A 26,410-nucleotide genomic window follows, 5' to 3' on the forward strand; every position below is an offset into this window, starting at 1 on the left:
GTCTTTACAGAGGAAGAGGTTCTACATTTGCTGTCCAAAGTTAAGACAAATAAGTCACTGGGGCCTTATGGGATACACCCTAAAAGAGCTTAGTGGTGAGCTAGCAAAACTGTTAACAGATTTATTTAACCAATCACTGGTAACAGGAGTCGTCCCGGAAGATTGTAAATTAGCAAATGTTGTGCCCATTCACGAGAAAGGTAGTAGGGAGAAATCAAGCAACTAAAGGCCAGTAAGTCTGACATCAATAGTGGGGAAATTAATGGAAACCCTACTAAAGGATAGGATTGTGGAACATCTAAAATTCCATGGAATGAAAAACAACATGGGTTTACTTCAGGGAGATCATGTCAAACAAATCTTATTGATTTTTTTGACTGGGTGACTAAAATAATAGATGGTGGAGGGGCAGCAGACATCGCATATCTAAATTTTAGTAAGGCTTTTCACACTGTTTTACATAGAAGACTTATCAATAAACTGCAGTCATTGAGCTTGGACTCCCATATTGTTGATTGGATTAGGCAGTGGCTGAGTGACAGACAACAGAGGGTTGTAGTCAATGGAGTATATTCAGAGCAAGGTCTTGTCGCCAGTGGGGTACCTCAGGGATCTGTACTGGGACCAATTTTGTTTAATATCTTCATTAGTGACATTGCAAAAGGTCTCGATGGTAAGGTATGTCTTTTTTCTGATGACACAAAGATATGTAACAGGGTTGATGTTCCTGGAGGTATCCGCCAAATGGAAAAGAATTTAGGCAATCTAAAAGGATGGTCAGAACTCTGGCAACTGAAATTTAATGTGGATAAGTGCAAGATAATGCACCTGGGGCGAAAAAACCCTCAGGCAGTATATAGAATATTTGACACAGTCCTGACCTCAGTATCTGAGGAAAGGGATTTAGGAGTAATTATTTCAGAAGACTTAAAGGTAGGAAGACAATGTAATAGAGCAGCAGGAAACGCTAGCAGAATGCTCTGATGTATAGGGAGAGGTATAAGCAGTAGAAAGTGAGAAGTGCTCATGCCGCTGTACAGAAAAATGGTGAGGCATCACTTGGAGTATTGTGAGCAGTACTGGAGGCCGTATCTCCAGAAGGATATAGATACTCTAGAGAGTGTTAAGAGAAGAGCTACTAAACTAGTACATGGACTGCAGGATAAAACTTACCAGGAAAGATTAACCCTTAACGATGCCGGACGTAAATGTATGTCCTGGTAAGCTGGAACTTAACGTCCTATGCATAACCACGAGCATCGGAGCGATGCTCGGGTCATGCGCGGCAGGTCCCGGCTGCTGATAGCAGCCAGGGACCCGCCGGTATTGGTGGACATCCGTGATCGTGCAAATGTCCGCCATTAACCCCTCAGATGCCGTGATCAATACAGATCACGGCATCTGCAGCATTGCGGTCACTAAAATGGATGATCGGATCGCCCGCAGCGCTGCCGCAGCGATTCGATCATCCAGAACAGAAGACGGAGGTCCCTTCACCTGCCTCCACTGCCTTCCACGGGTCTTCTGCTCTGGTCTGAGATCGAGCAGACCAGAGCAGAAGATAGCCGATAACACTGATCAGTGCTATGTCCTACGCATAGCACTGAACAGTACTAGCAATCAAATGATTGCTATAAATAGTCCACTATGGGGACTATTAAAGTGTAAAAATAAAAGTAAAAAAAGTAAAAAAGAAAAGTTAAAAAAATTTGAAAAACCCCTCCCCAATAAAAAACTTAAATTGTCCCATTTTCCCTATTTCACCCCAAAAAGTGTAAAACATTTTTATATACATATTTGGTATCGGCGCGTGCGTAAATATCCAAACTATTAAAATACTTTTTTTTTAAATAAAAAATGCATTAAAAGTTTTAGATAATTATATATATTATAGATTTATATAAGCAAATATGGTATCAATAAAAAGTACAGATCACGGCGCCAAAAATGAGCGCCCATACCGTCGCTTATACGGAAAAATTAATTTGTTAAAAAGTTTGCGATTTTTTTAAGCCCAACAGTAATAGAAAAGGGTATCATTTTCATCATATTGACCCAAAGAATGAAGAACTCATGTCATTTTACCATAAATTGTATGGCATGAAAACGAAACCTTCCAAAATTAGCAAAATTGCAGCTTTCTTTTTAATTTCCCCACACAAATAGTATTTTTTTGGTTGCGCCATACATTTTATGGTAAAGTGAGTGATGGCATTACAACGGACAACTGGTTGCACAAAAAAAACAAGCCATCATACTAGTCTGTGGAGGAAAATATAAAAGAGTTATGATATTAAGAGTTAAGGTGAGTGAAATAAAATTGTCTGAGTCCTTAAGGCCAAAATGGGGCCTTAAACATGCATGAGGCTATCCTTCATATGAGATAGAGATAGTCATAAGGCTATCCTTCATATAAGATAGGACCAGGGACTATTGATAGGATTCAGATAATTGGGCAGACTAGAGGGGCCAAATGGTTCTTATCTGCCAACACATTCTATGTTTCTATGTTTACATTCTGTATATGTCTTATTGACTCAAATAAAGATAAACTTTTAAAGACCTGCTCTGGACATTTTCCTCTGTTTTCTATATTCCAGGCGGTGGATGTCCACACCGGTCCGTGCTGCAGCTTGGCATATGTGCGGTGAGCTGACAGAACTGTGTGGTGACACGGGTGGTATGTGGGTGAGATGTACACTTTGTGACGCCAGAGCACCGTTAACCTACATGGTCCAAGGTTGAGATGGCTTCTCCTTGGCCAAGCACAGGGACAATGATGATACTGATGCAAGGTTACGGATAACTATCTTTACAGAGGCAGGAATTGTTGTTAATATCCTCACAGTACAGATTTGTGCAGAGGGAAGTGCAGAATAAACACAGGAAGCCTGTTGCCTTGCTGGGACTTGTAGTTGCTGAGACTGCAGGTTTGAGATAAATGACAGCCTATGCTGAATTTAGAGATTTGGTACTGACTGACTGCAGACTATTTTTCCCCTGGAGCTTTATGCTTATCACCAGGCTTTGACTTTTACCTGAGCAATGTGGTTTTCCTGAGATTAGCATGGCTGCAAATTTGAGAGTTTTCTTCTCCTCAAAATTCTCCTCACAACACACTTCTCCACACTCCTATGAACTGAACTGCAGCTCCTCTCTGACTAAATGAACAGCTCCTCTCCCCCTACACTACATAAAGGCCAATGTTGGAAGGCTCCCATTGGGCCATCAGGGTCACCTGGTTCACTCTGCCACATCCCCTTAAAGGTACAGTAATCATTTATCACAACATAACACAGTGCAATATAACAAAATACAAGATGGAGTAGTGGGTCCAGCACAGTAGCAGCAAGGATGCTCAAGGCAAGCTTTAGCCCACAGGACAACATTCTGTGTTGGGACAACACAACTGTGTGTATATTGTCACGATGCCGGCTGGCAGGTAGTGGATCCTCTGTGCCAGAGAGGGATTGGCGTGGACCGTGCTAGTGGACCGGTTCTAAGCCACTACTGGTTTTCACCAGAGCCCGCCGCAAAGCGGGTTGGTCTTGCTGCGGCGGTAGTGACCAGGTCGTATCCACTAGCAACGGCTCACCTCTCTGGCTGCTGAAGATAGGCGCGGTACAAGGGAGTAGGCAGAAGCAAGGTCGGACGTAGCAGAAGGTCGGGGCAGGCAGCAAGGATCGTAGTCAGGGGCAACGGCAGAAGGTCTGGAAACACAGGCAAGGAACACACAAGGAACGCTTTCACTGGCACTAAGGCAACAAGATCCGGCAAGGGAGTGCAAGGGAAGTGAGGTAATATAGGGAAGTGCACAGGTGATTACCCTAATTGGAACCACTGCGCCAATCAGCGGCGCAGTGGCCCTTTAAATCGCAGAGACCCGGCGCGCGCGCGCCCTAGGGAGCGGGGCCGCGCGCGCCGGGACAGAACAGACGGGGAGCGAGTCAGGTAGGGGAGCCGGGGTGCGCATCGCGAGCGGGCGCTACCCGCATCGCGAATCGCATCCCGGCTGGCAGCGGGATCGCAGCGCCCCGGGTCAGAGGACGTGACCGGAGCGCTGCAGCGGAGAGAGTGAAGTGAGCGCTCCGGGGAGGAGCGGGGACCCGGAGCGCTCGGCGTAACAGTACCCCCCCCCTTGGGTCTCCCCCTCTTCTTGGAGCCTGAGAACCTGAGGAGCAGACTTTTGTCAAGGATGTTGTCCTCAGGTTCCCAGGATCTCTCTTCAGGACCACAACCCTCCCAGTCTACTAAAAAAAATTTTTTCCCTCTGACCTTTTTGGCAGCCAAAATTTCCTTGACCGAGAAGACGTCCGAGGAGCCGGAAACAGGAGTGGGAGGAACAGATTTGGGAGAAAAACGGTTGAGGATGAGTGGTTTGAGAAGAGAGACGTGAAAGGCATTAGGGATACGAAGAGAAGGAGGAAGAAGAAGTTTATAAGAGACAGGATTAATTTGACACAAAATTTTGAAAGGACCAAGATAGCGTGGTCCCAACTTGTAGCTAGGGACACGGAAGCGGACATATTTAGCGGAGAGCCATACCTTGTCTCCAGGGGAAAAAACGGGGGGAGCTCTTCTTTTCTTATCCGCGAACCTCTTCATGCGTGAAGAAGCCTGTAAGAGAGAATTTTGGGTCTCTCTCCATATAATGGAAAGGTCACGAGAAATTTCATCCACAGCGGGCAGACCAGAGGGCAAGGGGGTAGGGAGGGGGGGAAGAGGGTGACGGCCGTACACCACGAAAAATGGGGATTTGGAGGAAGATTCAGAGACCCTGAAGTTATACGAGAATTCGGCCCATGGAAGGAGATCTGCCCAGTCATCCTGGCGGGAGGAAACAAAATGTCGCAAATAATCACCCAAGATCTGGTTAATTCTTTCTACTTGTCCATTGGACTGGGGATGATATGCAGAGGAAAAATTTAATTTAATCTTGAGTTGTTTACAGAGAGCCCTCCAGAATTTAGACACGAATTGGACACCTCTATCCGAGACAATCTGCGTAGGCAACCCGTGAAGACGAAAAATGTGTACAAAAAATTGTTTAGCCAACTGAGGCGCAGAAGGAAGACCAGGAAGAGGGATGAAATGTGCCATTTTGGAGAATCGATCAACGACCACCCAAATAACAGTGTTGCCACGGGAAGGGGGTAAATCAGTAATAAAATCCATACCAATCAGAGACCAAGGCTGTTCGGGGACAGGCAGAGGATGAAGAAAACCAGCGGGCTTCTGGCGAGGAGTCTTATCCCGGGCACAGATAGTGCAGGCTCGCACAAAGTCCCCAACATCCGTCTCCAGAGTCGGCCACCAATAGAAGCGGGAGATGAGTTGCACAGATTTCTTGATGCCCGCATGACCTGCGAGATGGGAGGAGTGACCCCATTTGAGGATTCCGAGGCGTTGGCGTGGAGAAACAAAGGTCTTTCCTGGAGGAGTCTGCCTGATGGAGGCAGGAGAAGTAGAGATCAGGCAGTCAGGTGGAATGATGTGTTGCGGAGGGAGATCAACTTCTGAGGCATCCGAGGAACGAGAGAGAGCATCGGCCCTAATGTTCTTATCGGCAGGACGAAAGTGAATCTCAAAATTAAATCGGGCAAAGAACAGAGACCACCGGGCCTGGCGAGGATTCAGCCGTTGGGCAGACTGGAGGTAGGAGAGGTTCTTGTGGTCGGTGTAGATAATAACAGGAAATCTTGATCCCTCCAGCAGATGCCTCCATTGCTCAAGTGCTAACTTAATGGCTAGAAGCTCTCGATCCCCGATGGAGTAGTTCCTCTCCGCTGGAGAGAAGGTCCTAGAGAAAAAACCACAAGTGACAGCATGCCCGGAAGAATTTTTTTGTAGAAGAACAGCTCCAGCTCCCACTGAGGAGGCATCAACCTCCAATAGGAAGGGTTTGGAAGGGTCAGGTCTGGAGAGCACGGGAGCCGAAGAAAAGGCAGACTTGAGTCGTTTAAAGGCGTCTTCTGCTTGAGGAGGCCAGGACTTGGGATCAGCATTTTTTTTGGTTAAAGCCACGATAGGAGCCACAATGGTAGAAAAATGTGGAATAAATTGCCTGTAATAATTGGCGAACCCCAAAAAGCGTTGGATAGCACGGAGTCCGGAGGGGCGTGGCCAATCTAAGACGGCAGAGAGTTTGTCTGGATCCATCTGTAGTCCCTGGCCAGAGACCAAATATCCTAGAAAAGGAAGAGATTGGCATTCAAACAGACATTTCTCAATTTTGGCATAGAGTTGGTTGTCACGAAGTCTCTGAAGAACCATACGGACATGCTGGCGGTGTTCTTCTAGATTGGCAGAAAAAATTAGGATATCGTCCAGATATACAACAACACAGGAGTATAACAGATCACGAAAAATTTCATTGACAAAGTCTTGGAAGACGGCAGGGGCATTGCACAGTCCAAAGGGCATGACCAGATACTCAAAGTGTCCATCTCTGGTGTTAAATGCCGTTTTCCACTCGTCCCCCTCTCTGATGCGGATGAGGTTATAGGCGCCTCTTAAGTCCAATTTAGTGAAGATGTGGGCACCTTGGAGGCGATCAAAGAGTTCAGAGATGAGGGGTAAGGGGTAGCGGTTCTTAACCGTGATTTTATTAAGACCGCGGTAGTCAATGCAAGGACGTAGGGAGCCATCTTTTTTGGACACAAAGAAAAATCCGGCTCCGGCAGGAGAGGAGGATTTACGGATAAAGCCCTTTTTTAGATTCTCCTGGACGTATTCGGACATGGCAAGAGTCTCTGGGGCAGAGAGAGGATAAATTCTGCCCCGGGGTGGAGTAGTGCCCGGGAGGAGGTCGATAGGGCAATCATAAGGCCTGTGAGGAGGTAGAGTCTCAGCTTGTTTTTTGCAGAAAACATCCGCGAAGTCCATATAGGCCTTAGGGAGACCGGTTACAGGAGGAACCACAGAGTTACGGCAAGGGTTACTGGGAACCGGTTTTAGGCAGTTCTTGGAACAAGAGGACCCCCAACTCTTGATCTCCCCAGTGGACCAATCCAGGGTTGGGGAATGAAGTTGAAGCCAGGGAAGTCCAAGGAGAATTTCTGAGGTGCAATTGGGGAGGACCAAAAGTTCAATCCTCTCATGATGAGATCCGATGCTCATAAGAAGGGGCTCCGTGCGGAAACGTATGGTACAGTCCAATCTTTCATTATTTACACAATTGATGTAGAGGGGTCTGGCGAGACTGGTCACCGGGATGTTGAACCTGTTGACGAGAGAGGCCAAAATAAAATTTCCTGCAGATCCAGAGTCCAAGAAGGCCACAGCAGGGAAGGAGAAGGCAGAGGCAGACATCCGCACAGGCACTGTAAGACGTGGAGAAGCAGAGTAGACATCAAGGACTGTCTCACCTTTGTGCGGAGTCAGCGTACGTCTTTCCAGGCGGGGAGGACGGATAGGACAATCCCTCAGGAAGTGTTCGGTACTAGCACAGTACAGGCAGAGGTTCTCCATACGGCGTCGTGTCCTCTCTTGAGGTGTCAGGCGAGACCGGTCGACCTGCATAGCCTCCACGGCGGAAGGCACAAGAACAGATTGCAGGGGACCAGAGGAGAGAGGAGCCGAGGAGGAGAAACGCCTCGTGCGAACAGAGTCCATATCTTGGCGGAGTTCCTGACGCCTTTCGGAAAAACGCATGTCAATGCGAGTGGCTAGGTGAATAAGTTCATGTAGATTAGCAGGAATTTCTCGTGCGGCCAGAACATCTTTAATGTTGCTGGATAGGCCTTTTTTGAAGGTCGCGCAGAGGGCCTCATTATTCCAGGACAATTCTGAAGCAAGTGTACGGAACTGTACGGCATACTCGCCAACGGAAGAATTACCCTGGACCAGGTTCAACAGGGCAGTCTCAGCAGAAGAGGCTCGGGCAGGTTCCTCAAAGACACTTCGGATTTCCGAGAAGAAGGAGTGTACAGAGGCAGTGACGGGGTCATTGCGGTCCCAGAGCGGTGTGGCCCATGACAGGGCTTTTCCGGACAGAAGACTGACTACGAAAGCCACCTTAGACCTTTCAGTGGGAAACAGGTCCGACATCATCTCCAGATGCAGGGAACATTGGGAAAGAAAGCCACGGCAAAACTTAGAGTCCCCATCAAATTTATCCGGCAAGGATAAGCGTATCCCAGGAGCGGCCACTCGCTGCGGAGGAGGTGCAGGAGCTGGCGGAGGAGATGACTGCTGAAGCTGTGGTAGTAACTGTTGTAGCATAACGGTCAGTTGAGACAGCTGTTGGCCTTGTTGCGCTATCTGTTGTGACTGCTGGGCGACCACCGTGGTGAGGTCAGCGACAACTGGCAGAGGAACTTCAGCGGGATCCATGGCCGGATCTACTGTCACGATGCCGGCTGGCAGGTAGTGGATCCTCTGTGCCAGAGAGGGATTGGCGTGGACCGTGCTAGTGGACCGGTTCTAAGCCACTACTGGTTTTCACCAGAGCCCGCCGCAAAGCGGGTTGGTCTTGCTGCGGCGGTAGTGACCAGGTCGTATCCACTAGCAACGGCTCACCTCTCTGGCTGCTGAAGATAGGCGCGGTACAAGGGAGTAGGCAGAAGCAAGGTCGGACGTAGCAGAAGGTCGGGGCAGGCAGCAAGGATCGTAGTCAGGGGCAACGGCAGAAGGTCTGGAAACACAGGCAAGGAACACACAAGGAACGCTTTCACTGGCACTAAGGCAACAAGATCCGGCAAGGGAGTGCAAGGGAAGTGAGGTAATATAGGGAAGTGCACAGGTGATTACCCTAATTGGAACCACTGCGCCAATCAGCGGCGCAGTGGCCCTTTAAATCGCAGAGACCCGGCGCGCGCGCGCCCTAGGGAGCGGGGCCGCGCGCGCCGGGACAGAACAGACGGGGAGCGAGTCAGGTAGGGGAGCCGGGGTGCGCATCGCGAGCGGGCGCTACCCGCATCGCGAATCGCATCCCGGCTGGCAGCGGGATCGCAGCGCCCCGGGTCAGAGGACGTGACCGGAGCGCTGCAGCGGAGAGAGTGAAGTGAGCACTCCGGGGAGGAGCGGGGACCCGGAGCGCTCGGCGTAACATATATCCTTCTGGAGATATGACCTTCAGTACTGTGCACAATACTCCAAGTGAGGTCCCACCAGTGCTCTGTACAGCTGCATGAACACTTTACTCTTTCTACTGCTAATACCTCTCCCTATACACCCATGAGCAGTTCCCTCTACTGCTAATACCTCTCCCCATACAGTCATTGTGCTAGCATTTCATGCTGCTCTATTACATAGTTTGTCTACCTTTAACCCCTTCCCGCCCTAGGACGTATGCATACGTCCAAGTTGCTAGCTTGTTAGCGCCACTGGACGTATGCATACCTCCTAGCGATATCCTGCTCTGCGCGATGCACTGCAGGAGATCGCCGACAGAACCCGGCTGTCAATTACAGCTGAGGTCCCACCACAGCTGCCTGGGCCTCGATCGTGCCAGTCCCAGCAGCTTTAACCCCATAGATGCCGTTCGTAGGTTGACGTTGGTTGCTATGGCAGCAGCAAGCCTGTGAGATCCAGCCAGAGGTTGGATCGCACAGGCTGTAGTGTATGCAGCTCATCAGGTTATAAAGTGTAAAAAAATTAAATAAAAAAAATCAATCAATAAATGCCCCTTTCCCAATAAAAGCCCTGTATTGTCATACAAAAACAACAACAACACAAATCATATACATACTAGGTATTGCCAAGTCCATAATGACATGTACTATAAAGCTATAATGTAAATTATCCTGCATGGTGAATGCCATAAAAAAAACAAAAAAGCGTAAAATTCACCAATTTTGGTGCAAAATAGCAGAATTAAAAAGATCAAAAGGTAGCATGTATCGCAAAAATGATACCAATAAAAAGTACAGCTTGTCCCGCATAATATAAGCTCTCACTCAATGGTATTGGATGAAAAAAAAAAAAGGTTACGGCTGTCAGAAAATGATAACACAAAAAAGGGAAAAAAAGGAATTTTGCTGTGAAAAGAAAAAAAAAAAATCAAAAAGCTATATAAAATGGGCATCACCATAATTGTACCGACCCACAGAATAAATATAACATCACTTTTACTGCACAGTGAACACCATAAAAAAAAAAACAGACATTTGACATTTTCCAGTTTCTCCAAATTATTTTGGAGTTTTTAACAAAAAATGCTTCATGTGTCAATAAAAATGCACCACTTATATAAAGTATAATATGTCACGAAAAAACACTCTCTCAGAATCGCTCCGCTCAGAAAAAGCATTCTAAAGTTATTACCATTTAAAGAGACACATGTCAAATAAAAAAATAAAAATAAAAAAAGAGCCTTGTCATTGAGGTACAAAATGGGTCCGTCCTTAAGGGGTTAAACTCCGGTGAAAACAAGTGGAAAACAAATGTTTTCAAATCAGCCGGTGCTTTACTTCTATTTAAAAATCTTAAACCCTTCCAGTACTTATCAGCTGCTGTATACTACGGAGAAAATTGTGCAGTTCTTTCCAGTCTGACCACAGTGCTCTCTGCTGACACCTCTGTCCGTGTCAGGAACTGTCCAGATTAGAAGCAAATCCCCATAGCAAACCTTTCCTGCTCTGGACAGTTCGTGACACGGATAACGGTGTCAGCAGAGAGCACTATGGTCAGACAAGAAAGAACTTCACAAATTTCTCTGTAGTATACAGTTGCTCATAAGTACTGGAAAGATTAAGATTTTTAAATAGAAGTAATTTACAAATCTGTTTAACTTTCTGGCACTCTTTCTTTTCCCCTTTAAGTCTTCTGAAATAATGATTCCTAATTCCCTTTCCTCAGATACTGAGGTTAGGACTGTATCACTGATTTTATGTTCTGCCTGTGAGTGCCGAGATGTAACAGTGATGGCGGCACAATGCCATAAGAGCAGGTTAGATATAACCCACCTGTCTGATATGAAGCTGCAGCTTAGACCATCACAGGCCCTTGCACACCCCTCAATTCATCTCATACTTATAAGCTGGATGGTAGGACAGAAATGAGTTGGTGTAGTTCATGCCCATAAACTAACATAACCATTAAGTTCTCCAGTTATTGCACTATATTAGACAGCCATGCTACTGGTTTCTCTTTGTAGGTTAAACAAATGTACTTTTTAATACAGTAAATTACATTTTACCATCTAGCTTTTATCTGAAATGTTAATGATAATGGTGTTAAATCTACTTTACAAGATCCTAAAAGCTTTTATTGAGTTGGATGCGTGCCAGTATATTCACAATGTGATAGCAGTCTGTTTACTTGATTACCGTATATTTCGCCGTATAAGACGCACTTTTTCTTCTCCAAATCTAGGGGGGGAAAGTTGGTGCGTCTTATACGGTGAATACACACCTATCGCGGCGGTCCCTGCGGCCATCAACGGCCCGGACCCATCGCGGTGATGCCCTGTATTAACCCTTCAGACGTGGCGATAAAAGCTGACCGTCGCGTCTGAAGCGAAAGTGACATTAACCCGGCTGCTCAGTCGGTCTGTTCGGGACCGCTGCGGTGAAATCGCGGCGTACCGAACAGCTTACAGGACACCAGGAGGGGCCTTACCTGCCTCCTCGGTGTCTGCTCCGTGCCGGGATCCCCTGCATGGCCGGCGCTCTCCTTCGACGTCATCACGTCGTCGCGCACGCCGTCCTGTCATCCAATAGGTGCGGCGTGCGTAGCGACGTGATGACGGTGATGGAGAGCGTGGATCCCGGGGAGGAAGACGTCCGGAGCGTCGGGGACACCATGGGGACGCGGCGATATCCAGGGCAGCGGTGACGAGCGGTGACGGGTCCGGAGCGTCAGGGACACGTGAGTACTACCTCCTATACCAGTGGTCTTCAACCTGCGGACCTCCAGATGTTGCAAAACTACAACTCCCAGCATGCCCGGACAGCCAACGGCTGTCCGGGCATGCTGGGAGTTGTAGTTTTGCAACATCTGGAGGTCCGCAGGTTGAAGATCACTGTTGGGTTCAGAATCTTTTTTTCTAGATTTTGCATCTTTAAAATTGGGTGCGTCTTATATGCCAGTGCGTCCTATAGGGCGAAAAATACGGTACTTTCTCTTGTTCACTCCTTATAGATAATATACATAAATATAGGCAATGTGATGTTTATTCCTTGGAGTTTTTGCAACACCAACATAGGTTGCAGCTCTGCACACGGGTAGCGTTCACTCCTATCGGTCACCTTGACATTAGTCATTTATTCATTAATTTATCTTTCTTACAACTACTCAAAGAGCTGGGTCAGGTGAGCAGACAAAGAATATGAATTATGCTTTATGCAGCCATGTAGAAACATGAGAACAACCGCCCTGACTGTAAGATTGATCATTTACTGTACATGTTGCTTCAGGACGGTAAGTCTTATGAAGTACAAAAACGTAAGAATCTGGAACATGATTGTACCAAAAGAAAACTTTAACCCATTGTTATAATATACAAGAATCACTGGCGTAGCTAGCAGGGGGTCATCTTCATCCAGGTCCTCAGGACACAGATGTAGTTGGAAATTATTGTGAAACAAGATGCTTGCTTGCCAAGTACTCTCCTAAGCCACAGGCACTCAAATCCTACTTCCCACAATAGTCAACCCATGCTGGTACAATATAGAGACATCATTGTGCTTACCTGCACAGTGCAAACCATTCACAAGCTAGGCCATTAAAGGGGTTATCAAGGAATAGAAAAGCACAGCTAATTTCTTTCAAAAACAGCTCCACATCAGTCTCCAGGTTGGGTGTGCTTTTACAACTTGGCTCCATTCACTTCAAAGAAAGAGCGTACAGCATGGGAGGGGAAGGGGCCCATGACAGGGGGTGTAGGTAGCGGCAGGGAAAGGGTTAAAGTTGGTAGCTATGGTTGGGGCAGGGTTAAGCGAGGGTTGGGGGGGAGGAGCCTGTTCCAAGCTCGGGCAAAACACCTGGGAGAAGGAAGAGGAGGGACAATTTGGGTGAAGAAATCGTGGCTGCAGGTATCTGATGGCTGACCTCGAGGAGCTGATGCGGAGGGTGCAGGTTGGGCCTTGCGATGCGGCCCAGTCTGGCTGGAGGAGCAGCTGCTGGGGGTCGATTCGGGCTCCGGCTCGGAGTCGGCTCTTGGCGTTGTTCCGGGGCCTAGTCCTGGCTCGCAGCGGGTGAGCACGCGCTGCTCTTGTGCACCGTCCCGTTTAAGCCCTGACGTGGTACCGCGTGCGCAGTGACGTCGGGACTCCCCTCCGGCTCCACCCGCCCGCTCTGCTCCAGCGGAGGGTGGTGGGGATGCCGGGGGTTCCTCTGGCGCCGGCTCACTCCAACTGCTGGTGGGAGACGGGCCGCCTCCACCTCTGCCCGGTCCCGCTGTGATGTGCATGAGGTGTCCATCGGCACTGGCGCAGGCCGGCGGGGGAGGATGGGCTAACACGCCGACAGGATGCGAAGGCTTCTGGGGACCGGACGGGAGTTGGCCCCAGGGCTCAGGGATCGGTGTCTGGGCTAGAGGCCCTGGACCTATCGGCTGGCACTAGACCTGGCCAGGGGATGCGAGGGGAGCGCTCCATAAGCTCCGCTTCCTTGGCTACTGTACGGAGGACTTTTGCTGGGAGTGCTGCGCCATGCAGACAGCAAGGTCGCAATGCTGCTGCTGTGGCTGGTGTGGCCCCCAGGGGCCGTGGGGGCCGCACTTCCGCTCCTGAGATGGTGGACGGTCGGGGGAGGACGGAGGGAAGTCCGGCCCCTAGTGTGTTTCAGATGCCGGGGGCGTGTCCCCTACCCCTGAGGCTGCTGCTGATGTGGAGTCTGTAATCCCTCACCGGGGGTCATCTGCCAGGTCTTCGAGGGATGCCCCTGCTGGCTCCTGTGATGCTGCGGCCGGGGGCAGTGCGACCGGACGGGATGGCGGTGGGCAGAAGTCGAGGCGTAACTGGAGATGCGACCGCTGGGAGCACTGCCCCAGAGAGGTTAGGTGTGTGTGCCACCGACTCCAGCGGGGTTGGGGGGGTTTCTATTCTTTATTGCGGGAAGTGCATAGCTTGCTGCTGGGCCGTAGTTGGGTGGAGGGGTCTCCGGCGGCCGTGTGGGGGGGGCGCTGACTCCGCCGGTGGCGTCGGGGGTTTCGCTAGTTAGCAGGGTAAGTGGGGCAGTGGCCCCACCTGCGGGGGCTGGGATGACGGTCTCGGGTCTGTCGTCCACGGCTGCAGCCCCTTCTGGGGGTTCGGGGGTGGTGGCGTCAGGACAGACGTAAGCCGCTGCTGCCGGGGTGGAATCCGACAAGCTGGTCAACAGGGTGCGATTGGCAGACGCGGCGTAGGGTGAGGTTTACGTCTGTTTTGAGGGGCCTCTGGGGGACCATCTGAATTCGGAGGTTCGGGAGCGTATCTGGAAGGGGGAGTATGTGGAGATTTTCTATCTGCTTCCACTAGAGAAATTTTATTTGGACTGGATGAAGCCCGATGAGTCCAAGAATGAGGAGGAGGAACGTCGTCGGTATCGGCTGATAACGAGGACTTTCTCTAACTGGCTGCAAGCCTTTGCGATTTTGGCCAGTGTAGTGGGGGAGAAAGATCCGTCTAGCTGTTTGGCTCTTTTTTGTTATTTAGATGCGATTGGTAAAGCATACAGGGTCTATGGCGGTACCGCGTGGCTGCGGTATGACGAACAATTTCGTCAGAGGATGGCGGTCCAACCGGCTATACGGTGGGACCAAAAGGACATTCGTTTATGGATGAAGCTTATGTCAGGTCCTCGGGGGAGGGGGTGGGGTGGCCAGCAAACCTTTTGTGAAGGGGGAAGTGGGTCAGGCGGGGGGCGCCAGTCGGGCTCCAGCAAGGGATGCTGCTGGCAGTTTAATGACTCCCAGTGTAAGTTTGGGAGTGAGTGCAAGTTCAAGCACGAATGCTCCGGGTGTGGGGGGGACACAGTTTGTCCCGCTGTTTTAAGCGAGGTAGGGGTCCAGGGGAGGCTGAGCAGAAGAGGGCCGACGCTGGTGAGGTTGGCAGAGATGCTGCCATTCCTCGCACGGTACCCAGATAGGCAGGTGGCGGAGTTGTTGGCGTCGGGTTTTGATCAGGGGTTTAGGATTCTGTGTGTGTTGCGAGGGTCGGGCGGGGGTGGGCACAATTTGGTGTCTGCTTTGGCTCACCCTGCGGTGGTGTGGTCCAAGTTGCTCAAGGAAGTGACTTTAGACCGGATGGCGGGCCCCTTTCGGGACCTGCCATTGCCTAGGTTGCGCCTCTCCCCGTAGGGTTTGGTCCCTGAAAAGGAGCCTAACAAGTTTAGGTTAATCCACCACCTCTCTCATCCTGAGGGGATGTCGGTTAATGATGAGATCGACCCGGCTCTGTGCGCGGTCTCTTATACGTCCTTGCCTGGGTTGGGCGTTTGGGTCATGGGATGCTGATGGCAAAAACCGACATTGAGTCGACTTTTCGCCTCTTGCCAGTTCACCCCGACAGTTTTTTTGTTGGGTTGTGTTTGGGAGGGTGGTTTCTTTGTTGATATGTGTTTGCCCATGGGGTGTTCGATATCTTGTTCGTTTTTTGAAGCGTTTAGCACGTTTTTGGAGTGGGTGGTGAAGACCGAGACACAGGTGTCGTCGGTACTGCATTACCTAGACGATTTCCTGTTCTTAGGTCCGCCTGGTCGGTTGCGGAGTGTTTTGGGGTTCCTCTGGCGCCGGACAAGACGGAGGGCCCGGCTACGGCGCTCAAGTTTATGGGTATAGTGGTTGACTCAGACAGCATGGAGTGTAGGTTGCCGGAGGATAAGCTGGACGAGCTGCGGGCGGCGTTTGGTGCAGCTTTGCGAGTGCGCAAGGGGCAACTGCGAGAGGTCCAGTCCTTATTGGGCCGATTGAATTGTGCATGCCGCATCATGCCTTTGGGGCGGGTGTTTTGTCGGCGCTTGGCGAGTGTCACTGCGGGAGTACGGTGGCCACATAATTTCTTGCGCTTATCGGCGGAGGTTCGGGCGGACTTGGCAGTCTGGCAGGAGTTCCTGGCTCGGTATAATGGGAAGTCCATGATGTTGGAGACCGGGGTTTCCAACTGGGATTTGGAGCTTTTTACAGATGTGGCAGGGAGTGCGGGTTTCGGATCTTATCTTCTGGGCCAGTGGTGTGCGGGGAGCTGGCCGGATGCCTGGCGGACGTCAGGTTTGATACGGAATCTGGCCCTTCTGGAGCTGTTCCCGATCGTGGTGGCAGTAGTCATCTGGGGGATGCAGTTACGGAATCGCAAGGTTTGTTTTAGGTGCGATAACCTGGGGGTCGTGCAGGCAGTGAATTCCCAGTCGGCGGAGTCCCCGCCAGTGGTATGCTTGCTGCGTCAACTGGCGATCCGAGGCCTGGAACTCAATGTGCACTTTGTGGCTAAACATGTACCGGGTGTGCGGAATGACATAGCTGACTCTCTTTCTCGGTTTCAGTGGGACCGTTTTTGGGAGTTGGCGCCGGAGGCGGAGGCGGATGGCTTAGCCTGCCCGGAGTGGCTTTGGAGAGTGGTCTGACTGTGGCATTTGCTTTACTTCACCGGTCAGTAAGTACGGCCACATGGGCAGGCTACAGCAGATGCTGGACGGAGTGGGAATCTCTGGTGGCTGAGGTCGGAGCGCCGGCCACCCCGGCGGACTGGGAGGTGCTGGTGCTTTACTTTGTGGGCAGGTTGTTTAGTTGGTTAGTGTCGGCCTCGGGCCTGGGTAGGCGCTTGGCGTCATTAGCATTTTGGTTCAAATTGAGGGGTTTGCAGGACTAGGAGAGGGGCGGTGGGACGCAATTCTTGCTTGGGGGAAGTTCTGTGGGAGGTTTGTTCTTCTGTTTATGAGGCTGTTCTTTTTCACTTGGCTTTTGTGTTGGCCTTTTTCGGGGCCTTCCGTATTTCTGTGTTGGTGTCCCCTAGCAGGACTCGGGCAGGTGGTTTGTTGGTGGTGGATGTGGTTTTGGTGGGGTCCGTGTTGGAATGCGTGGTAAAGCGATCCAAGACAGATCAGTTGGGAAGAGGAGTGATGGTACGCTTGGCAGGTTTTCGGGATTTTCTTGCGCGATGGCCGGGCGGGGTGGGGCCGTTGTTGATGCATGAGGACGGGTCCTTTTTGTCCCGATTCCAATTTGTGCAAGTTTTTCGCAAATGCTTGACTGTGTTGCGCCAAGCCTCTGAGGAGTTTTGTTCGCACTCTTTTCTCATCGGGGCTGCTACTGAGGCATGTCGATGGGGGTTGGCGCCGGACGTTATCCGGCGGATTGGTAGGTGGGAGTCGCAGCGCTTCTTGTTGTATGTTCGCCTTCATTTGTTGTAGGGTGTTTATATGGGGGTTGGGGGAGTTTTGCTGTGGGGTGTGCTCCCTGTGTGTCTGTGGGGTGTGTATGTTGACTGTTTGTTTTGTTGACTGCTGCTGCGGGACATTAAAGTGGACCTGCTGCGGCTTTGGTCTTCATTCCCGGGCCTGTTGATAATATGGTCGGATATGGTGGCGAGGGCCAAGTGGAGGAGGGCGCGCTCGGCGCGGAAGGTCAACAGAGCCAGGGCCCGTGTTTATAAGGGTGTCGGGAAGTTCATCGCCAGGAACGGTGGCTTTGTTGCGTTGGAAGGGCCTGAACACGATTTTATTGGCATGGACGGGGTTCATCTCACTGACATGGGGATGGATTTGTGGAATCTTTCCATTAAGGAGGAATTGAAAAGGCGGTGGCTTTGTGGAGAAGCGGCCGGGTGTAAGGAGTCACACCGGCCGCCGTGGCGTGAGCTGGAAGGGGATTTGGAGGCATGCTGAAAGGATGGTGGAGGTCCTGGTCATAAGGGCCGGGGGGGGGGGGGGGAGCTGGGTCGGTAGCCAGCTAATCATAAGGGTCCCTGCTGGAAGGGACCGGGGGTCTCCGAAGGTGGTGCCCTTGGGTCAGGTGCTGGTCGTCCGAGGGCAAAGTAGGAGACCATGTCGGGAAGAGAAGCTACATTCAGGTCTCCTTCCAGAATGGGGAAGGTTGGATACATTTGGTTGGGAGGGTAGGTTAACCCTGATTGTTGGGATAAATACTGTTTATGCTGTTATTTATTGTATTGTTATTTATATTGGAGGTTATTTATATTAATATGTTTATTATATTTTGTATTGTTAAATAAAAGTTGGGTCCGCTGTGGCCTTTGCGCCATACTTCGAGTTGGTGATTCTTAAGGTAAGAGTTAAGGACTGGGTAAAGGTGTGGGATGGTTAGGGTGCATCGGTATCGGAACTCTACGCTCCCCTAGTCATGGAACTAAGCTGGATAACCCCTTTAACATCTGATCGTTGAGGTGCTGACACCCGACACCTCCACTGATCAGCTGTTTTGCACAGCCACGACACTGAAAGTAAACATGGTGTATAGAGCTGGAAGCTTCTGTTTTGTACATTGTGTAGTGGTGGTACCAGGTATAACAGCTCCACTCCCTATGAAGTTAATGAGAGCTGTGCTGCAGTACCCGGTATTGTATTGTATTATGGACATCTAAACTGGTCTAAATATAATTCTGGGTCAGTAAAAGACTCCATCAGAAAGCTATAGGGACTTTTATGGGTTTATGCACAAATAAGGCTAGGTTCATATTACCATTGTGCTCCTTCCTGTTCTGGGACCCTTTTTTTAGCTCTTTTTTTTTGTGGCGAACGTATCCAAAACAGGTTAGAGAACAACTGACACCACCAGGTCACCACCAGGTCTTGACCAAGCCTATTGACTTAAATGGGGTCCATTGTGGAAGCGGTAGTTAAAGTTAGAAAAAAAGGGCATGCACAATTTTTTTTCTACGCTAAACTCCTGTAGTTATGATGGACTTGTCGACTGAACTCCATATAGGATGGCAATGTGAACATATGGTAAACTATTAGACTTACAACCTAAAGTCACCATGTTATAGATCAGGAGAAGCTGAAAAGATTTATCTATAGTTCTGTGGCAAAAGTTCCATGATAACTTGTCATTCATTCATAAAAATCTCTGCTCATTCTGCGCTAAGTAGTCAAGTGGGTGGTGCTAATCAGTGATTAACAGCTATCTTTCTATTAAAACTATAAAATATTAAACTGGAACTGTTTACACAAAACTAATGTCCCAGTACAGGACATGGTCCTGCACTACACTTAGGCCCTGTCAGGTTGAGTCCCTTAGTGACCTGGGGGCTCCCCTGCAGGGTCTCCCCTGCTGTTTCTATAATATTCTTTATCCTACCTTATGTGTAGACAGTGTCCTAATGTATTGATAGCCTACAGGACCTGTGAGAGGTCTCAGGGACCTGTGAGATTGTCACATTTTATGTTATGTTGTCATATGATCTCCCAGAGAGCACCAGCTTAACCTTTGACCCGCAGCTTGACCAATGGGCCTTAGTCCAGCCCCCACTATATAAGGGGTGGCCATTACAATTCATTCTCTTTGAGATCAGTCTTTACTGAGACCAGCAACCATCAGAGATTTCAGTGCTAGTGACCAGCTACCTGGAAGGCCGCCAAGCTACAGTCATTTCAGTAAGTCTAAAGTCTATGTCTGCTGTCACTACAAGTAGTCAAGTGCAGCTTATAGTCAAGTCAAGTCCAATTTCAAGTCAAGTCTATTACAAGTATTGTTTGTCCCGGCAAGCTGCAAAGTCTTCTGAGATCCTGGCCACCTCTCTGGGAATCTGGCCTAGGTGTAAAGATAATTCCATCTGTCTTGAACGCAGCAAAGCCTCCGTTAAACCATAACTGGTTGTGGACTCTCATTTCACTGCTAGCCATTGGAATAGCAGAGATACCGTTAGTGTTGTTCCGGTATCAAAAACCACTCTGGCATCACGAACACTAGGGGTTAATAGCATCTTTCCCCCGGGGTTAATACCATCTGGCCCCACCACCTACACTGCTACACCGGTGGTCCACAACAAAACTTTATATCAGTCTGAGCTCCTTCTGCTCTGCTCTATGTGCTTCCTAATAGACTATTTGTACATAAACCTATAGGGCTATGTTCACACACTGAAATGTCTGCACAAAGAATCTCCATGCAGACATTTCGGACACTGCAGGGTGCCAGCATAATATGTCAGTACTCATAGACTGCTATGCATTCCGTGCAGACTCTGCACAAAGAATGAACATGTTCATTCTTTGTGCGGACACAGAAAATGGAATTTCAGTGGCAGAAACACCTGGCATGTAAATTCTACCATGTGCTCAGCGCAGCAGCATTGAATTCAATGGGACTCTGCTGCAGCGGAATCTCTGTGCGGGATTTCAATGCTAAAGATTTTTCTACATGCGAACTTGGCCTAAAACTCCTCAAGAGTGATGGTCTCAAAGTGTGTTGTCTGCTGCTAGGGCTTTAGGACCGTATTATTGTAGGGGATCGTATTCCATGATAACTTGCAGGGCCTGTTCAACCAGCATGAAATGTGCAGTGTTACATAATAAAAGAATGAACAGCAATATCCTGCAGGACAGGGAGTGCTGGAGGCATGTACCAATAAGCTTCACCGCCACTTCTAATGAATATGACTCATACTGGGATTTATCAAATGTATTAGATTAGAGCTCCATACTAAAGCATGTTCTTTTTTCTAATCCGCTTCTACTGTCTGATAATACACTTGATAATGTCTATTTTAGTAAATACTTGTGCTACCTGTAAAATAATAATTCTTAAGCAACTGGTACTCTTAATTGTGTTGTGCACCATTGACTATAATGGGGCCCAACAGGCTTCCATCATGGTGATTGTAATTTTTTACATTCTTTTTGGGGAAATATGCAATGGAGGCTTGCGGTGTCCCGGGACCGTATTGCATCCAGTACCTAGTGTAGAGGTCCCCAAAGTCAGAGTAACTACGTTCAGGTAGGGTTCCTCAGGTGGGACAGCCCCTAGTTGCCTCTCCTTAAGTTTAACTTGTATATTAATAGATGTATATATTAGTATTCTATCTATATTATATAGGAATGTATAGTACTTACCTTGTTCAACGTCGCAGGACCTTCAGTCATGTGACCAAGTTAGTAACCTCTATGATATGTTGCAGGACCTTAGGAGGTCCTTGAGTCACGTGTTACCCAGCATTCTCTGTAATGGTGATTGACAATTAGCTTTAGTCCAGCCCCCAGGAAAAGCTTTATTGAGGAGCCCTTACCCTGGCGTCACGAATAGCAAGGGTTAACAAGCACCCTTTATTACCTGCACAGCTACACTCCCCATACCCTACACCACCCAAGCTACCACATAGCTTTTTGGCGTCTTACGAACAGGATACGGGTGTGTGCCTCCAGCTGTTGCCACCAAGTAAAGTGCACTCCCCCTGTATAATAGACTGTCCCCATGTGTTAGGGAGCACTACTTGTACGGAAGATTGCATATGGTGCCGCGTGCAGAGAGCACACGCGAAAAGTAAGGGGGGAGATGAAAATGCTATTGCTGCAGAAATGTGTAAAGTGAGATGCGAATGTATGCTACGATCCTCAGGTCCGGTCAGCACTACAACAGTTAACTCGCTGCCGGAAAAGCGCGCGAAGAGGGCCAGCGCTGCGCCACGACCCGCCCCTCAAGTGAGTGTATCGCAGCCGAAAGAGAACTTAGAGACGCGGTTGTTGTTTCTGGGAGGACAGGAAGTTGGGGCTGCACCGATGATGTTCTTCTGGCCGGCAGCGATTTTAGCGAAGCCCAGTATAAAGGACACCCTGCACAGCGACCTCTTCAGTCTGCACAAAGGAGAGCCGGAACGTACAGACATGGCGGAGAGTGGCTTGCGCACGAAGATGGCACTGGAACAAAGGAAAGATGCGGCGGTCGCAGCCCAGCTGTTCCACGATCTTGACGACAGATTGCAGCGATTGTCATTGGATGAAGAGGGGGCCTGCAATCTTCCCCCACTGCACGATGACGACGACGACTGGCATGATACCCCTCTGGGGGATACCGCAGGGACATCCGTAACTCCATCACCGGTGAGATTGTTCCCTCACCACCGCACCTGGGGCTCAAGGGCTGAGATCCCGACAGAGGAATCTTCGGCAAGCACACCACCTGAAGCTGCCTTCTCTTCCTCTAGCAGCCCTGAACCAGAGATACCCTTATCTGCCCTGCAAAATGCACGACCGTGCTCACCGAAATTGCCCCAATGGGTCTTTGGGGATGAACCTGACTTTATCCAATATATGCATGATGTGCTTCAACCCCTGCCTGGGAAACCTCTACCATCAGTTCCTAAGGCACAACAAGAAAGGGCCCGCCAGGAGGCCGAAATAGCCGACCTGATGGAACAATTAAAGGCCCGACACAGAGAACTTTATGCTCCTAAACATGTACATCTGCCTCTTGAGGAGAGGATCCGCTATCAGGAGAACACCAAGAAGATGGAGGCACTCTTTATCCGCAAATGGGATCATCCCCGAGAAGGGGAGAAGCCCTTGGAACGTCGCAGATCAACAGTGGCCAAGTTCGACAAGGTCAGAAGTTATGGTACCCTCATTGATTGCCACACCGGCTATACCATCCTCGTAAACTGGCGAGCTGTACAGAGGTCATATCTGCACAAAAAGTTCCATTCCCTGGAGGTGGGTGAGATAGGGGAATACACCCCCGTCTGGGGCCTGCGAGGAGAGTGGCCAGCCGCAGTCACCAGGCCAGCAGCTCCAACACAATTGCCTTTCAAGTATTTTCCATCAAATGATTGGGAAGCGGATCCCTTCCAGCTGAGGCCGAAATGGCCTGCTCCTGATGCTTCCACCAACGTACTCAAGGAGGAGGAGCCTCTACAACAGCAACCAATTCCTACTGTCTACTGCAAGGCACCCTGGCCTACTCCTGTCCAGGAGGTTTGGCCTCGACCATGGGTGCCAACAGAAGTACCTGGGCCTACTCCCGACAAGGAGCTTTGGTCTACCCCCCAGGTACCAACCAATGTGCTGCGGCCCACGCCTGATGAGGAGGTGGGGCCGAATCAACCAGCACCGACGGTTGACCTCAATCCTTCTGTGTCACATTCTACCCTGACCAATGTGGTGTGGGATAGCCACATTAACTCTTTACCTGCTCGTGATCCTGAGAGGGGTACTGGCTCTAGGCCAGGAGCAGGACGATGTCGCCAGAGTTTTATTTGAAGCTGACACTCATTCTGCTTTGAGTGTTTTTTGTTTGTTTCTGTCATCAGAGACTGTTTGCAACAAGTTCAAGAAATGTACCTAGCAGGACTATGCTAAGACTGTTCCAGTTGTTACGTAACCATCAAGCTTTTGTGCATGGTCTTTAGACCAAGAGACTCCTAGAGGTAGGAGATTCGAAAGTGTGTACCCGGCTGATAGCTGCAGCCGAGAAAGTTTAGACTCTTAGTGCAGGTGGACTGCTGATCCTTGCACGCACGTTTACATGTACATACCTCAATCGTAACGTGACCTTCTTCGTGAAAGTTGCACTTATCAGGTGTATGCACCTGAACCCTGCTGGAGTGTTTAATAAATATTCATGCTAGAATAACTAAAGGTAAATGGTTATTGTACACATGTACATAAAAATGTTTATATAATAGGTGTTGCAGTAGTAGCTCATAGGTGATTTCCTCGGCTGAGGAAAAACAGTGTTGTCACCCATAACTAACACCTTCTCAAAGGTCCACTCAAGGGAAATTGCCCTTAAGATATCAAGACTGACCTACCTCACACAGTACTAAACACATAGTACTTCACAAAACAATCACTTAAGTGATTGTTAGGCCTCAAAACCTATGGCCTCAGCAGAACCAAAAATCGTGAGTCTTATACTAATTCCTGCTAATACTAGCCTGACTACTGGACCGCAACTAATTCTCTAAATCCAGTGGAGCAGCGCAATTGTCTAGAGACTCTTAAAGCTAAATGTAGTGTAAGGACTAATATGACTTATGTAGGGACTGATATAAGCTATGTAGTGGCAGATAGTCAGTCCCTTTTATTATGTTACTGTCATCCACCCTGGGTCATTTAATTAATTTCAGCCCCTAATTATAGTACTTCAGTAGTTTAAAACTTATCCCCTATTTATCCTCTAATTGTAGGGGGCCGACCACTGAGATCACCTGCAATCTCCAGAATGGGGCCCCATCTCTCACTCCTACATGGAGCGTGAGTCGACACACTGCCTCCATGCATCTCAATGCTTTTCAGAGCGCTGTACTCGTGTATCTCCCACTCTTCCATAGAAATGCACGTTTATAGCAAAAAAATTATATATTGCACAGTGGTTCCGTATTTTCCTTAGTGATAGATGCAGTATATGAATGGAGATGCTATTTATTGTACAGTGGCTCTGTATTTTCCTTATTAAAATATATAGCAGGTAAACGGAGATCCGCATTATTTCCAGTGCATTGGTTATTACAGTATATAGGTGCAATTTGGCACTGATATAGTTTATTTGTCCTGGAGATACTGTGGGCCCTGTTCACACCACTACGTTTGACTTGCAATAACATGGATGATCACATGGTTTTAATTCATTCTGTATTAATTGCGCGTGTGTTTGTTCTTGCCCCATCGGATTGTGGTTGATTATATAATCAGGCAATGAGCATTCACGGGTTATCTGTGACGGGTTATCTGTCACAAAGAATGGATTGGCATTAGAAATGCGTCCAGAAGCAGCTCCTACCCATCCACGTATGATGTACTGCTTTTATACCCAATAAAGCTGGATTTTGCATTACTCTGCTGGATCAACTTTTCCTTGTTTCCCCATTATATTGGATATGCCACAGGGCATCTGTTGTAGTTTGGCACTGGTTACACCACTTGTGCTGTGGAACTAAATGTGACACCAAATAAATGTGCACCAAAAGTAACAAATGAGCTTTGAATAATATGTACTCCCGTGGAAAACTTTTATTTTTTTTAAATCAACTGGTGCCAGAAAGTTAAACAGATTTGTAAATTACTTCTATTAAAATAATCACAATCTTTTTAGTACTTTTTAGGGGCTGTATACTACAGAGGAAATGGTTTTCTTTTTGGAACACAGTGCTCTCTGCTGATATCATGACCACAGTGCTCTCGGCTGACATCTCTGTCCATTTTAGGTACTGTCCAGAGCCGCATATGTTTGCTATGGGGATTTATAAAATGGACAGAGATGTCAGCAGAGAGCCTTGTGGTCATGAGGTCAGCAGAGAGCTCTGTGTTCCAAAAAGAAAACCATTTTCTCTGTAGTATTCAGCAGCTAATAAGTACTGGAAGGATTAAGATTTTTTAATAGAAGTAATTTACAAATCTGTTTAACTTTCTGGCACCAGTTGATTTAAAAAAAAAAGTTTTCCATGGGAGTACCCCTTTAAGGGCAGGGTTTGCCATCAGCAGTCACAGCGGGAGTGCAGCGTGAGCTTCTGGCTGCAGCTGGATAGCTCTGTGTGTCCACTTGTAGTGGTGGATTTCCTGCTGTTGAAATCCGACGCTACAAGAGGACATACTAAGCAACCCTGCTGCAGTTGGGAGCTCGCTCTGCAGATCCTATGAAACTGCCGTCAGTGCATCCACAGTGTGAAACACGCTGCAGTTGTAGCCCGTGTGACCCTGCCCTCAATATGCACAAGCATAGGCTACACCCCAAAAAAATTGCACTTAAACCTTTGACTCCCCCTTTATTCGCTCAACATGTCTTAGCTTCTCAGTTCTCAATGAGAAGTTCGAATTAATACAGCCCGTTCATGTGCTGTTTCCAATGTAAGCAACCCCAGCAACATCGGAGCAAGCACAGCCTCTTTATTGCTAACTTGTCTCTACACGTCTTCACACACATCTATTGACAGAAGTTAGCTATGCTTGTGTGAGGACACAGGGGGGTGTTACTGGTAATACCTGTTCACTCTGTGATGCCAGGGCACCGTTACCCTATACACGGTCCGAGGTTGGAGACAGCTTTTCCTGGGCAGGATATGGGAAGTAAATGAACACACATACACGTACAGCTGGCTTTAGGTGAGAGAGTACAGTGTAACCCCTTGGGAGCCCTGTTGCCTTGCTGGGACTTTCACCAAACAGATAAACGGAAAGATGATTCCTGTTAAGTAGGGTCCTGTCAACGTACTAAATCCTTTTGTGCAGGGGCATGAACTTAATCCTTGTAAGTAATCCTTACCGGATGAACAGAGGAATTAGATTTGAACTATGCCTCTCCTCAGAGCACATGACACACACACCTGAACTGTAGCTCAGACTGAACTAAACTGAAAAACTCCTCCCCCCACTATACTACATAGGGGAGACATTAGGGGTTCCCATTGGCAGGCAGGGTCATATGGGGTGCACTGCTCTCATTTAAGGGAACATATGGTGGCCAAGTACAGAATCTGTTATTCTGTATACCTGCCCTTCCTGTGTGGCGGCTTCTATTCCAGTGTCACGTTTCAGTAGTCTGGAACACAGATGATGGTGGATCCGCTGGCCCTTTGTGGTAGATGACTCGGACCGTACCAGG

The 26,410-nt window shown here is 48.8% G+C and overlaps 1 protein-coding gene across 1 annotated transcript in view; it reads left to right on the forward strand.

The window, feature by feature from the left end:
* The first annotated feature begins 2,606 nt into the window (after positions 1–2,606).
* Positions 2,607–26,410, forward strand: part of LOC130272727 (myelin P2 protein-like) — a 51,236-nt gene continuing 27,432 nt past the window's right edge. Inside the window, exon 1 of the mRNA XM_056518598.1 lies at positions 2,607–2,647. Within this exon, the coding sequence (XP_056374573.1) occupies positions 2,608–2,647 (40 nt within the window). The 5' untranslated portion in view covers position 2,607. The remainder of the gene's footprint in view (positions 2,648–26,410) is intronic.

The sequence above is a fragment of the Hyla sarda genome, chromosome 5 (genome assembly GCF_029499605.1).
Source record: "Hyla sarda isolate aHylSar1 chromosome 5, aHylSar1.hap1, whole genome shotgun sequence".
Classification (NCBI taxonomy): Eukaryota; Metazoa; Chordata; class Amphibia; order Anura; family Hylidae; genus Hyla; species Hyla sarda.